Genomic DNA, 12,086 nt, shown 5'->3' with positions numbered 1-12,086 from the left:
CCACACAACATCCCAAACAAAAAGCTACACTTTAGCAAAGACACCTCAGCAGCAGAAGGGGCATAAGTGAATAAGCACTGCACCTTCCTTAACAGTCACTGCACATTCCCAATTGATGAACAAAACCTAATTGACCTCAATGATGACTGTATGTACCCAGCTTTACCTTTAGCAAACAATACTGCTCATGACCCAGTCACAGCACTTACAATACATTCCCAGTACAAGAGCCGTAGCACAAGCCAGAGGCTAACATAAAACTCAGCCATGTGTAAGGAATCACAAACAAAACAAAAGAGGAACTCATACATGAGTGTTACAAGATGTTATATTATCCAAACCCACACTGAATGGGTAAGGATCGACGTTATACTTTTTTTGGGAAAGAGGAAATTTTGAAATTACAAAATAGAGATAGTCAAAATTATCAATGATTAATATAAAATATAAATATACTTAAAGTGAAGTTAAAAGTAAAGAATAGCACATCGTCTAGAAATTAGGAATGTCTAGGAAACCTGGAGAAACAACAAATTTATGGAGTAAATATCCAGGAAGATGATTCAAATAAAGCACTTTTTGGCCACTTTTTTTATAGGAAGGAGGTACCAGTTTTGTTGCTGTGAGGCATTAGTTAGGAATCCAGATAGAGTCATCCATTATCTGATTTATCTATAAGAAAGTGAACTGGAATGAAGAAAATACTCTTTTTTGCAAGAAGAAATATGAACACAGAATTAGGAATGAAGGGATTTGTTTGCTAATTTAGAGCTGAAGCTGATCTTATTCTGTAGTCTTAGGTGGTCAATTCATCCCTCTGTTTCAGTTTCTTCATTGATAAGAGTTCTGAAATATTTACTTACTGATTTCAGAGAAGTTTGGCTCAATTAATGTTCCTAACGCAATTTGAAGAAAAACAATAGATAGTTTTAGGGCTACTGTTGTCAGGAAAATGTTAGTTTATTGCTCACATGAAAAAGAGTAAACTTTTAAGTCAGTTGACAGTATCAGTTTACTCATTCCAGTTCTAATGATGTGACAACCACCTTGAATAAACCCGTGCTTTTAGTTCCCATTCTAATACACAACATGATCTAAGCAGCCGCACCCAGCTGGACTGCGGACAAATTCCTGTTCTTATCTCAGGCTCACTAGAAGCCTTATGTAATTAAACAATATTGTGACGAGGGTCTTATCTCCGGGCATTAACTTCTTCCCTTGGCAAGGATGTAAGTGAGCTGGACCCAATTGGAAAGCTGTTCTGGTGCTGCTCTGAGCCCATTACTTCCTTCAGAGTTTGACCTTTTAGTTGCAAATAAAATCTTCACAATGTGAGCTCTTACTGCGTTGTGTTCTTGAGCCTTGAGCGTGCAAAAGGAACGACTCTTCAAGGCCACCTCAAGATTTGTCTACCGTACAAGTGAAGTGCTTTTGTAACCACTTCAGCACCCTCTTGGCTCCTGAGAGAGCTGATGCCTTTGCACAAGACAGTTAATAATAGCTAATGATATCGGGGCCTTGCCAGGAGCCTAGACGGGCACTTGGTTGTGTAACTCTAACCTGATCGGTACTGTTTTGTTTTGTTTTTTCCACTACAGACAGTACCCGCTGGCTATGCCTATATAATTGGTTTGACCTCATGAGAGATGAGAATTGTCTCGTTAATTTCAGTGGGTTGTTCCGTTTTGGAGCACAATGCAAAGTGCAGCAGGATTCGTGGCTGATCAGTTAGCAATCTGCTGAATATGCTTGCACAATGCGGTTGGATAATTTAGGTGTCTGAGATCAAAAAAAACCAATTAGGTATTTTTATCTATTCCCTGGGGGCTTCTGAGGGATTGTGCCTTGTTATGTCATCCCCGGGATTCCTCCAGTTTAGTTTTGAATATTCCCAGCATGAATTATTATCTTTTGCTTTGAAAGACTATGACATTGATTAACAGCTCTGACTCATTGGTAGATTTTCTCTGCTTGTTTCAATCTGAATTTCTCTTTTTATCCGGGTATGGCCCTTGATTCTGGGTGAAAAGAAAAAATTGAAAGCTGTGAATCTCTAAGTACAGAGATGATGACAGGAGAAGGAAGAGGAAGAAAGCTGCAGAATCAATTAGAAAAGCAGTATGTTGCACACAGCATATTTAGATTGCTGTCATTTCCCTCTTTTGCTTGCCCTGCTTTTAGACTTAAAAGGCAAGAGTAGTTGTACTTTGTTCTTGTAATCTAACATGCACTGTATGTGACTGACAGCACTTCTTAATACAGCCATGGTCACACTTTACCTGCAGCAAAAAGTTCCTGACTGGTGCTGTTAGCTGGCGACATTATTAAGGGAAGGACCCAGGGTGGTGTATGGAGCAGTGCAGGATTAGCCATGTGCGTTGCATTAAAGCCGGCAGGGATGCAGTCAGACAAAAGCATCAGTACTTCAGGCAAAACGGCAAGAGAGGAGAGACTTTTCTTATTTTAATTCCTCGGTCTCCGATAAAACTGCAGAAAGATTTTCAAGAGAAAGTGAAAAAGCCATGCTGGCACCAAAGGAGTTCATCCTCTACCGGGGAGGGGTGCATGTCTCAGTGGTGCAGGGGTGTTCCTCCTTCCTTTATGGACACTTTGAAGCATGAGACTTTCCCCAGTCTGTCGCTGCGGCTTGACTCTGTCTCCAAACAGAGAAGAAACTACACTGCTTTCACAAACATAAGCTGTTACTATTGCAATGCTGAGAATGCAAGAGATGCCCGACAAAACCTGAAACACCCCACTTGCGTGAGCAGCCACGCTCCGGCCTGCAGGCCCGGGCAGCCCCGCTGGATCGGCTGCTGCAGGCTGTGTCTGCAGGCAGCTCAGGGCTGCTGCGGAGGAGCCGGCAGACTCCAACGCACCCCGCTAACGTGGGCAGCGACTGTGGACAGCTGCCGGGCAGGCCCATCTCCGGGCGGCCCCGGAGGACAGGAGCCCTGCGGCTGTGGGGCAGCAGGCGCTGCCAGGGCCTGGACAGGTGCTGAGAGGGCCCTTGGGGTGCTGTGGGCATGGAGAGGGTCGGCTGAGGGGGCCACCGGGGCAATGGAGTGCTGGCAGGGGCTGCGGGGGGCTGAGGGGACCACCATGGGGTGCTGGCAGGGCCCTCAGAGCTGCAGGGCACTGTAGGCATCGAGGGGGCCCGTCAGAGCTGTGGGGTGCTGACGGGACCCCTGGGGCTATTGGGTGCCGTGGGGAGCTCAGCGGGCTCTCGGGTGGTGCCAAGGCGGCGGGCTGGGGCGCGGTGGGGCAGGCGAGGCCCCCGGGGTACCGCGGGGGCCGGCCGCAGCCCTCAGCCCCGCGCCCCGAGGGCCGCCGCTCCCGCCGCTGCCCGTAACCCGGCGGCGGAAGCGTCAGCCGGCTCCAGCCGCCCAATGGGCTGGTGCTGCGCGGCAGCGGGGTCCGTCACTTCCTGGCCCTGCAGCCGGCGGCAGCGAGGCGAGAGCCGGGGCCGGGGGCGGCGGGGCCCGCAGCCTGCCCGGCGCCCGCTACCAACATGCCCTTTGACTTCAGGAGGTGAGTGCGGCCGGGCGAGCCGCCTACCCCCCCCGCGGCGACCGGCCTCGCCTGCCACTCGGCGGGGCAGCCGCTCCCCGCCCGGCCTCCCCCGGCTCCGCCGCCCCCGGCCGGGGCAGGCAGCGCGGGCGGCGGTGGGCGCCTCCTGCCCGGGAGCACCCGCTTATGTGAGGCCGCCCCGCAACAGCGAGGAGAGGGCCGGGCCCGTGACGGGCTGCGGGCGCGGTGAAACCCGAGGGAGGAGGGATGGAGGGAGGGATGGATGGATGGAAGTAGGTCTGGGCAGGGAAGGGACGTGGGAAATTGGGAGGCCCTGCTCAGCGAGCGGCTGGTATTATGTAAGGCTGTTGTGCAAAGCCAAAGGAGGTGTGTGGAGTTTCGAGCTCCCCCAGGCAGGAGGGGTGGAGCAGCCGAGCCTCGGGGGTGAGCAGCGGGTGCGGGGGTGAAGGCGCCGGGCCCCTTCTCCTCCCACAGGTCCCCGGGCTCCCACGGCAGCTTTAGGAGCTCAGTCGTTGCGGTGAGGCTGTGTGTGAGAGGAGCCGCGCGCCGTGGCTCTCCGATGGCTAGGAAACAACGTCGGCGCCTCCGCCCTTGGTTTTGGCATTTTGAGCAGGTGTGCGCTGTGGGATTTGGCCTTGCTGCAGGGCACCTGCATCCCGTGGGCCGTAGCAGTCGGTTTCAGGTACTGAAGCAGAAGCGAAAAAGACCCCTTTGACTCAAATGGAGCTGAAATAGTAACTGGATTCATTTTCTTTTTGAGCCATTCCTGAACCAAAGATTTGTAACCTTCCAAATTAATAGATGCCCCGGGGAAGACGCACAGATGAGTTCTCTCATGTAGGTTTTACTAGAGTATTAACATTACAATAAAATATACATACGTTTTTGGGAATTGAGAGATACAGTTGTTGCTTGATGCTTCTCATGTAAGACCATCATGAACCTTATATTTGCACCCCTTTGAGATGACAGGGGGACATGGTGATATTGTAGTTTTTCAGTTCTCCCAAACAAAAGTTGTGTATTGTATTTTTGCTGTAATTCTAAATCAGGCCTCTCATTTATACAGGCTAACAGGATCTTGTATGTGATCCATGGGGCACTATTGAACATGGAGGCAGTTGCTTCTGAATGAAAACTTGCTGAAGCTGAAAACAGCATCTGCTGGATCATGTGGGATCCAGGGCCCAGAGCCCCGTTTCTGCTTTTGTGTAAAATTTGGTAGAAAAATTCTTCTCAGCTTTGGAGCCATTCTGCCAGCTGCAAATCCCATTGCTGTCTATTTTCAGACTTGTACAATACATGAACAATAAGGGATCCTGGGTTGTGGCTGTCGCTTTGTAATAGCAGATAAAGAGAATGTTATTTCAGATGTCTTTCTTTGAAAATGTAATTTTTGTTGGGTCTCAGAATGTGCATGTGGAAACACTGGCTCACCAAGAGTACTCATCTTAAGAGACAGCACTAGTGCTTCACTTTGGAATGGAACAAAGACATTAAGTAAAGGCTGAGTTGCAGAGTTTGTGTTAATGAGTTGCAGAAACATAGAGGCATCAGTTCAGATCTGCATTTTAAAGATTCACAATTGCAAATAACTTCTTTGTCATTCAGATCGGAGGATTAGAAATAGACACTTCAAAGCACCTTCTCAAATAATGTAAGCTTACGGAAGTTCAGCTTTTCTGCAAGGATGAATTTTTAAAAGACTGCCATTGATAACAAGAACTTTAAAGATATGGAGAAACTATTGTCATGCACAACAAACCACTTTCCTGTTTTAGAAGCATGAACAGAGTTCAGGACCAAAATTTTTGCAAAGGTTAGAGACTATCTTTTAGCTGTTGTGGTTTTTGTTCATTGTGCAGTCAGTGGAACAAAATTTGCTGAGGTTGGAAAATTTTACTGTGGTAGGTAAAGTATGATGCATACATTAAAAAAATGTACAGTTACTTCCTGACAGCTATAGAACATACAATACAATACTCTTAAAGAAATAAGGTTACCACCTGTAGTAAGTTTCTGAATGAAGAGGTGATGCAAAATCATGTAAAATGCATGGTTTTTCTTTCAGAGATTTCAACTGGATGTTCTCTTTGGCAGGTACAGTTTGGCACCCTGTTCTCAGCACACACTTTAAAGTGGGTGTTATGCCTGTGTATGATTAGAGGGTTGGATAGTTAAGAAACTTTTAAAATTGCCCCTACGTATCTTCTAGAGTCCAAAATTCAGAGGTTCCAAGTGGAAGGGCATTGTGTTCTTCTGGAGGCCACAGATTTCACAGGTCTGTGTTGCTAATGCATCTGAAGAAATCACTGTCCTTAACTGCTCTGCTAGGGCATTTGGGAAGGCAAGTTCTTTTTTTGTTGTATCTTCCCTTCACTTAGAGCTTTTATTTTTGATATTTTAGAGTGGCAGGACATTGACAGCTAACATCAGCTGTAGAGAGGGGCATAGTAGACCAGCTAGAAGTTTGGGACTCGAGCTCTGTTTCCACACAAAATAGCTCTAGGAGGAATAGGTTGCCACAGTCTCATCTGTAGAAGACAGAGACACAAATGACAAGTAATGAAAACAGCCCATGACCAAAAAAGTCCCTATTCTTCACTAACTAAAAGTCAAAGAAAGCATTTCCATCCATGTGACTAAATCTCTTTCCTATCTCCTAGATTTATGGGTTCATATTTGGCCAGACTGAAGAACCCAAAGTGCTTGAACATGTTTCTTGGAAGTTGTCTCCATGGGTCAGAGTCTGAGGCATACTGATTGGTATCAGATATGGAAGTAGCTTGTTTTGCTACTTGTACTTTTTTGTACTGTACTTTTTTTTTTCCTGTAGGACTTCTGTTTTCATGGCTTACCAATGGTTCCCTTTCCTAAACTAAAATGTATTATTTATAAATAAAATAATATTTTCACAGTAATTTCAAGTGAATAATAATTATTCTGTCCCAGGTATCTTTAGGGTTTTAATAATACTTAGTACTTAAGCTAACGCTTTTCATTTTTCAAAGCATTTCATTCGCACTAATCTCTACAGTCCTGCTGTGATGTTGGTAAGGAACCAAGTTTTCAGCTTCCAGATTGGAGCCTTCAGTACAGGTCTGTTTGATGCATGTCACGAGACACCAGCCCTCCTACAGAACTACTAAATCAGTTTGTATTTCCGGAAGGCCTGGTTCTTTCTTATTTTTTAAAACCTATTTGGCTGCAAGAGACAGCCAGATTTTTCCTTGTTGTCTCTCCCTCTGTCTTGTTAGAACTTATGTCAGCAAAGCAGCTTCGTACCTATTTGATTGGGGATTTTGAGTTATATTGCTGGAGCTGAAAGGTTATTTCCCCCTTGAGCCTTTAAGACCTGGTGTCACCTGTGTACCTGCAGCATCTGTGGATGGTTAAAATCATAATTAGATTAAACTGTAAGCTTGGGTCATCTTGAATGGTGATTGTGGGCCAGAAGGTTTCTCACATGTTGTGTGATCCAGTTAGCAGGGAGGCTTAGCTCAGCAGTGAATGCCAGTGCTGGACTTTAGACTGGTCTGGTGTTGAGAATTACAGAAGTAAAAATGAAGTGACTCCGGTGCACTGGACGTGGACATGGTAGAGAGAAACGTTGCTGCAAGTTCTCTTGAATCTGTTGGCTTTTCTTGGCATCTGCCTATTTGCATGAGTTACTGATGGCTTTGTAGTAGATACTGAAACTTCTGAACTATTTTGGTAGCTTTAACTGATTAGACTGAGAAAAACTAAAATAGACCACTCTGAAATCAAGTTTTTGTTCTAATTGTGGGCAATTCTCAGTTGTGCCCTGGCCACTTTTTTGGCATAGAGTGGCAAATATCCGTGAATCCTTATTTTTATATTTAACTGAGAAATTCAGAATTTATTTCCCATGATTAATCATCATGATGTTTTAATTAGGGGTTTTTCATTTGTTTTTTTGTTGTTGTTTTTTACGGCTTGATAACCTGAATGAAATAACAGTGTTATACCTGGATTTTGGAGGTCATGGGAAAGGAGCCAGGCTTAGAAGGGATTTAGATTTAAATGCTGATTTAGAGTGGGAGTTCTTTGTGGCAAAGACTCTTATTCCATCTGCACAGTACAACGGGCCCCGATAGTCAGCTGTTCTTTGGCACATCTGTGATAAATGATACTTTTTATGTGGGTATTCTGATTCGGATATAAACAACATTTTTGTTGCTTTGGGACACAGGCAGGTCTATGTCTTTTTTAAATCAAATTGTCCAGTCTTAAACCAAAGCTGACACACTTCCAACCTTATTGCCTTTAGGAGAGGCAGTATGTTTGATTTTAATTTAGACCTAAGGGTTGTGATGGCTAGTATGCAAACTGATGCTCAAGACATCTGACCTGGCACAGTTGCGAAACCGGTGGTACAGACTGCTTCAGCAACATCAGGGAGGTCTGTTTGTCCGCCTTTGATTCCCGACCAGATTATTAGTGAGGGCAGACCGGTAGACTGTAGGTGATTTGGAGTCGAAGGAGAAAAATCTTTTCCAAACTAAGCAACCCCTTGGACAACAATTTCTCATTCACTTGTGAGCCTAAGGAAAATAGCTTTATTTTAGTCTTCAGGCTTAAGAAAAGAGGGAACAAAGCTGTCTTTCGTAATCCTACCATTTTTCTTTTTATAGGTTTGTGAGGGTCACGACTTAAAATCTTTCTGTAATCCCTCAAACCCCTCAACCCCCTTTCTGTAACCCCTCACTTAAACTTGTATGGGATTTGTTCAGTCTGTGTTTGAACATATGCCAATTGTTAAGCAGAAATGGTGACTACATGATGTTTTGGCACTACCTAATAAATATCAAATGTTAGTGGAAATGTACGTATTTGCTCAGGAGTTTTAATTTGGAATCTCTTTGTGAAGTCTCAACCAGCTCCGTGTTTTTCATCAGATCGTGGTGCTCTGTACTCCATCCACCTCCTTGCTCTCTCCCAACACATTGTTTAGCTAGCTGCATTAACACACACTAGTTCATTTGCAAAATTACTCGCTGAACTTACTTTACAAATGAGGTCTCAGTGCCTCTCCTATAGATGGTACATGGTGGTGATAACAGCAGGTAGGTCTGTTCTTGGCTGAAACAATGTGGGGAGGACAAGAGAGAAGAATAAACAGCTAAGGCCGGCTGGTACGGCTTCTCCTGATTAGATGAGTTGTGGCTGCTGGTTTGTGTGTAGCAATGGCATATCAGAAAGGTTTGCATGTGCCCTGTACCAAGCTGTGCCTGGTCATGCTCACTTCCACAGCCATAGACGTTGCCACTCGTACAATGATTTTATTCAAAATCTTAAATCCTGTATGTGATTGAGCTGGTACCCATTGCTTCCTAAATTAATGTCTAAATTTATAACTAGTGGCTGTAACATTGTTCTCTGTTGGTTAGATAGTTGCCTCTCTACACTTTGAAGGGACCTGCACTTTTTCTCTCTAGTTACTGAAGCGTTATCTTACTGCTTCAGAGCACCTGGTAACTCTGCAAGTGTATTTTCATCTTGAACTGCAGCCACAGCTGGCAAGCATGTTCCACTTTACATTGTGCAATATCGCTGGTAAACAAGCCTTCCAAGTGGTATTGCTGCCACCTTACGTAATTACCAAAGTTGATTTTGGTGCCAGGCAGTACCATGACTAACTTTGTTTCAACAATAGCCTTTTGAGGGCACCTGAGAAATTATTCTGCAGTCACAGCAGTCAGATGGGCAAGCAGAGTTGTACAGACAGAGTCTATTGATGTTTATGCCACAAATAACTGATTATACATAGCATGCATGTGTGTAAATATTTCTTCCTAAGTCTTCCTAATGCATTATTTCTCTTAAAATATAGTTGGAGTATAAAACTTTTCCTGACTAAGTACAGAATTATTAAGGTCTGCCTTTGCGGGAAAGTTTTGTGTTGTTCCTTCTGAATTTTAACTGTCCTCCTTTGTTCACTCAATGATGACACAGATGCTTTCTTCATGCCCTCATAGTTCATTGCTGTGAAAATGACTGAATCACACTGTAAACAGAGTTGAAGCAATACCACCAATGCGAAGTGAGAATCTGTGGAAGTTGTTGAGCTTGTATTTTGAAGTGTGCATGTGTATTTTTTAGGCATGTAATTCAAATGGTGGAGGTGATGAGAAAAGAATAGCCTTGAAATGAAAGAAGAAATAGTAGAATCGTGGTTTTTTTGTCTTCTATCCAAGCACAAGACCTGAAGTGTTGTCTAGGTATTCCTGTACTGAGCCAGCTGCCCTCAAAATGGACAACTTGTTCTGCCAAAAAATTATAAACCACAGTTTTGCCACAGTCTACAAAATCTTCCTTATACTGAAATGTTGGAGTATTGTAGTAGTGATCTTGGGAGATATACACACACACGTAGGGACTGCAGTTAGATAGACAGACAGTGTGATTGGCTGCATTGAATTGTGTGTGTTTGGATGTTTGCTTTTCTGTTTGATTGATTTTTAAGGATGTTTCCAAATGAGATGTATCTAGTTTGATCTAGAGAAGCCAGAAAGATTGGCATTTAAGAGTCTTCAAAATGCTATGTTAATATAGACAGGCACGTATTACTATACTAACAGGATTTCAGGCAGGTTGCTTATTATTTATTTAACAGTCATATCCTAAGGCAGATCACTTGCCTCCCTAATTGCTGTCCATTTCTGTAGACCACTGTGTGCTGTGAATAAAACAAGGTTGGAGAGCCTGCTAAAACACCAGTACAGCCAGTAATGTAAATATGACTTTGTGTTTTCTGATAAAGGTGAAGTCTCAGAGCCTCACTGGGATTCCACATTGCTCTAAATCAAATGTGACCCTACTGAACTGAAATCTGAATCTGGCTGCTGCATTATAACAAGTTATATCTGGACTAACAAACACTGGTAAACCTGGTCCCCAACTACAAGTTGCAGCTCTATCTTGGGTCTTTATCAGTCACGTTTTTGTAGTGGGGTAGAATCAATATGGATGTTTCTTGGAAACTGAGTCAAAGCCAGGAACTTCACTTGGAAGTGATGCGTTTGAGTTGTACTTGCTTGTAGGTAACACAGTTATATGCAACTAAAAAATAGGACTGAGTTGTAGAAACACATACAGAAATTCACATCTCCTTAGACTGGAATATAAATAGGAGAACCTGAGCTGGTCACTGCAGGTTTATTGATATTACTAGGTTAGATACTGAAAAAGTACAATATATTTGAATCCCTGCTGGATGCTCTGGGAAAGGGTGTGTTTTTTGCCCCTAAATCTTGTGTATTAAGAATGGCTTTTGTCCTATAGAAATTGCTTTGGAGGAGAAGGAAGACTTTGTGTTGTGTGTGTATACAGCAGTGAACGCCCCTGTCTGCTCCCTCAAGTTAGGGTTCTGCTATTCTTAACTCTTTTCAGCTTCAGGCAAGTATCAATCCCTTTCTGAGCCTCAGTTACTGATTTGTTTCAAGGGGACCTTAATTTGTTCGCTCACTTTGCAGAGCAGTGGCTGAACGGTTTTTCCTTGGAGTGGTTTTCTTGGTCTGGTCCAGCACGAGATGGTGAGCCTAGCAGACGTCTAGGAGTTTCCCTTATTGATACGGAGAAATCTCTCTGTCATGCAGTAGGGTATGGATTGGCCCGTATGCTTTTGAGGGAAGCCTTATGAAGATGGAGCTATTTTCTTTACCCCTTTTTTTCCCCCTTCAGATGTTATATTTGTTCATGCTATTTTGTACAAATCTCTGATTTGTGTGCAGTCCTAGTGCAGCTGGGACTTAAACCTTTCAGAAAGCAGCATCCACAAATAAAATTTACATGATTCTGATGCTAAATTAATCTTACCAGATCTTGTTTCAATGCGTTCAGCAGTACAAGGTAGCAACAGAGTCTTTATGTTTTGTGATTCCTAGAAGCTATGGGAAAGACTATGGTACAACTCTTTTTTTCCGTAGCTGTGTCCTGGTTTTGCTCTGAGTTGTGTGTAAGTAATTTCTTGGAAATCACAGTCCAAGTTTGAATTTTGTTAAGTGTCTGCTAGAGATCAGGACTTTGTGTCTGTGGGGAGGGCTGAGGAGTTGGCTACTGAGGCCAGTAGCACTGGCAGTACTGGGAACGAGCAGCTGTAGGCAGCGAGATGGAGCTGGAGGAACATGGCAAGAGGTAGAGGAACCCTGAGCTGGCAAGTCTCGAATTGGGAAAGGGAGAGATGTTCAGGACTGGGGGGTTCACAAAGGAGGGAATGGGTGATGGACAGTGCTGGAGGAAGCGTCTGGGGGATGCAACAGTGGGAGGCACTGGGATGTGCTGGGGAGCTGCAAGAGCAGGGATCTCTGAGCTTAAGGGGGATGCAGGCTCTGCGACAGGAAGGGTTACAGTCTACGTATGACATTCAAGTATCTGAACAATTTACTTGGTTTGGGGAGTGGCCATATATGCTTAATCCTGTTCCCTGTTCTCTCTGCCTCCATTCTCTCTCTCTCTGATTTCCAGAATATGGTACTACCACTCAGAAGTACAATCACTCTTGCTTACAGTCCAGTGAAGGGCTGGATCCCTTT

General features: G+C 44.3%; 1 protein-coding gene across 1 annotated transcript in view; it reads left to right on the top strand.

The window, feature by feature from the left end:
* Positions 1-3,395: 3,395 nt before the first annotated feature.
* ERGIC1 (endoplasmic reticulum-golgi intermediate compartment 1) overlaps positions 3,396-12,086 on the top strand; it is a 61,350-nt gene continuing 52,659 nt past the window's right edge. Inside the window, exon 1 of the mRNA XM_072873836.1 lies at positions 3,396-3,531. Coding sequence (XP_072729937.1) covers positions 3,512-3,531 — 20 coding nt within the window. The 5' untranslated portion in view covers positions 3,396-3,511. The remainder of the gene's footprint in view (positions 3,532-12,086) is intronic.

This window comes from Ciconia boyciana, chromosome 9 (assembly GCF_034638445.1).
Source record: "Ciconia boyciana chromosome 9, ASM3463844v1, whole genome shotgun sequence".
NCBI lineage: Eukaryota > Metazoa > Chordata > Aves > Ciconiiformes > Ciconiidae > Ciconia > Ciconia boyciana.
Note: the sequence above shows the minus strand (reverse complement) of the source record. Positions and strands in the feature narration are given on the sequence as shown.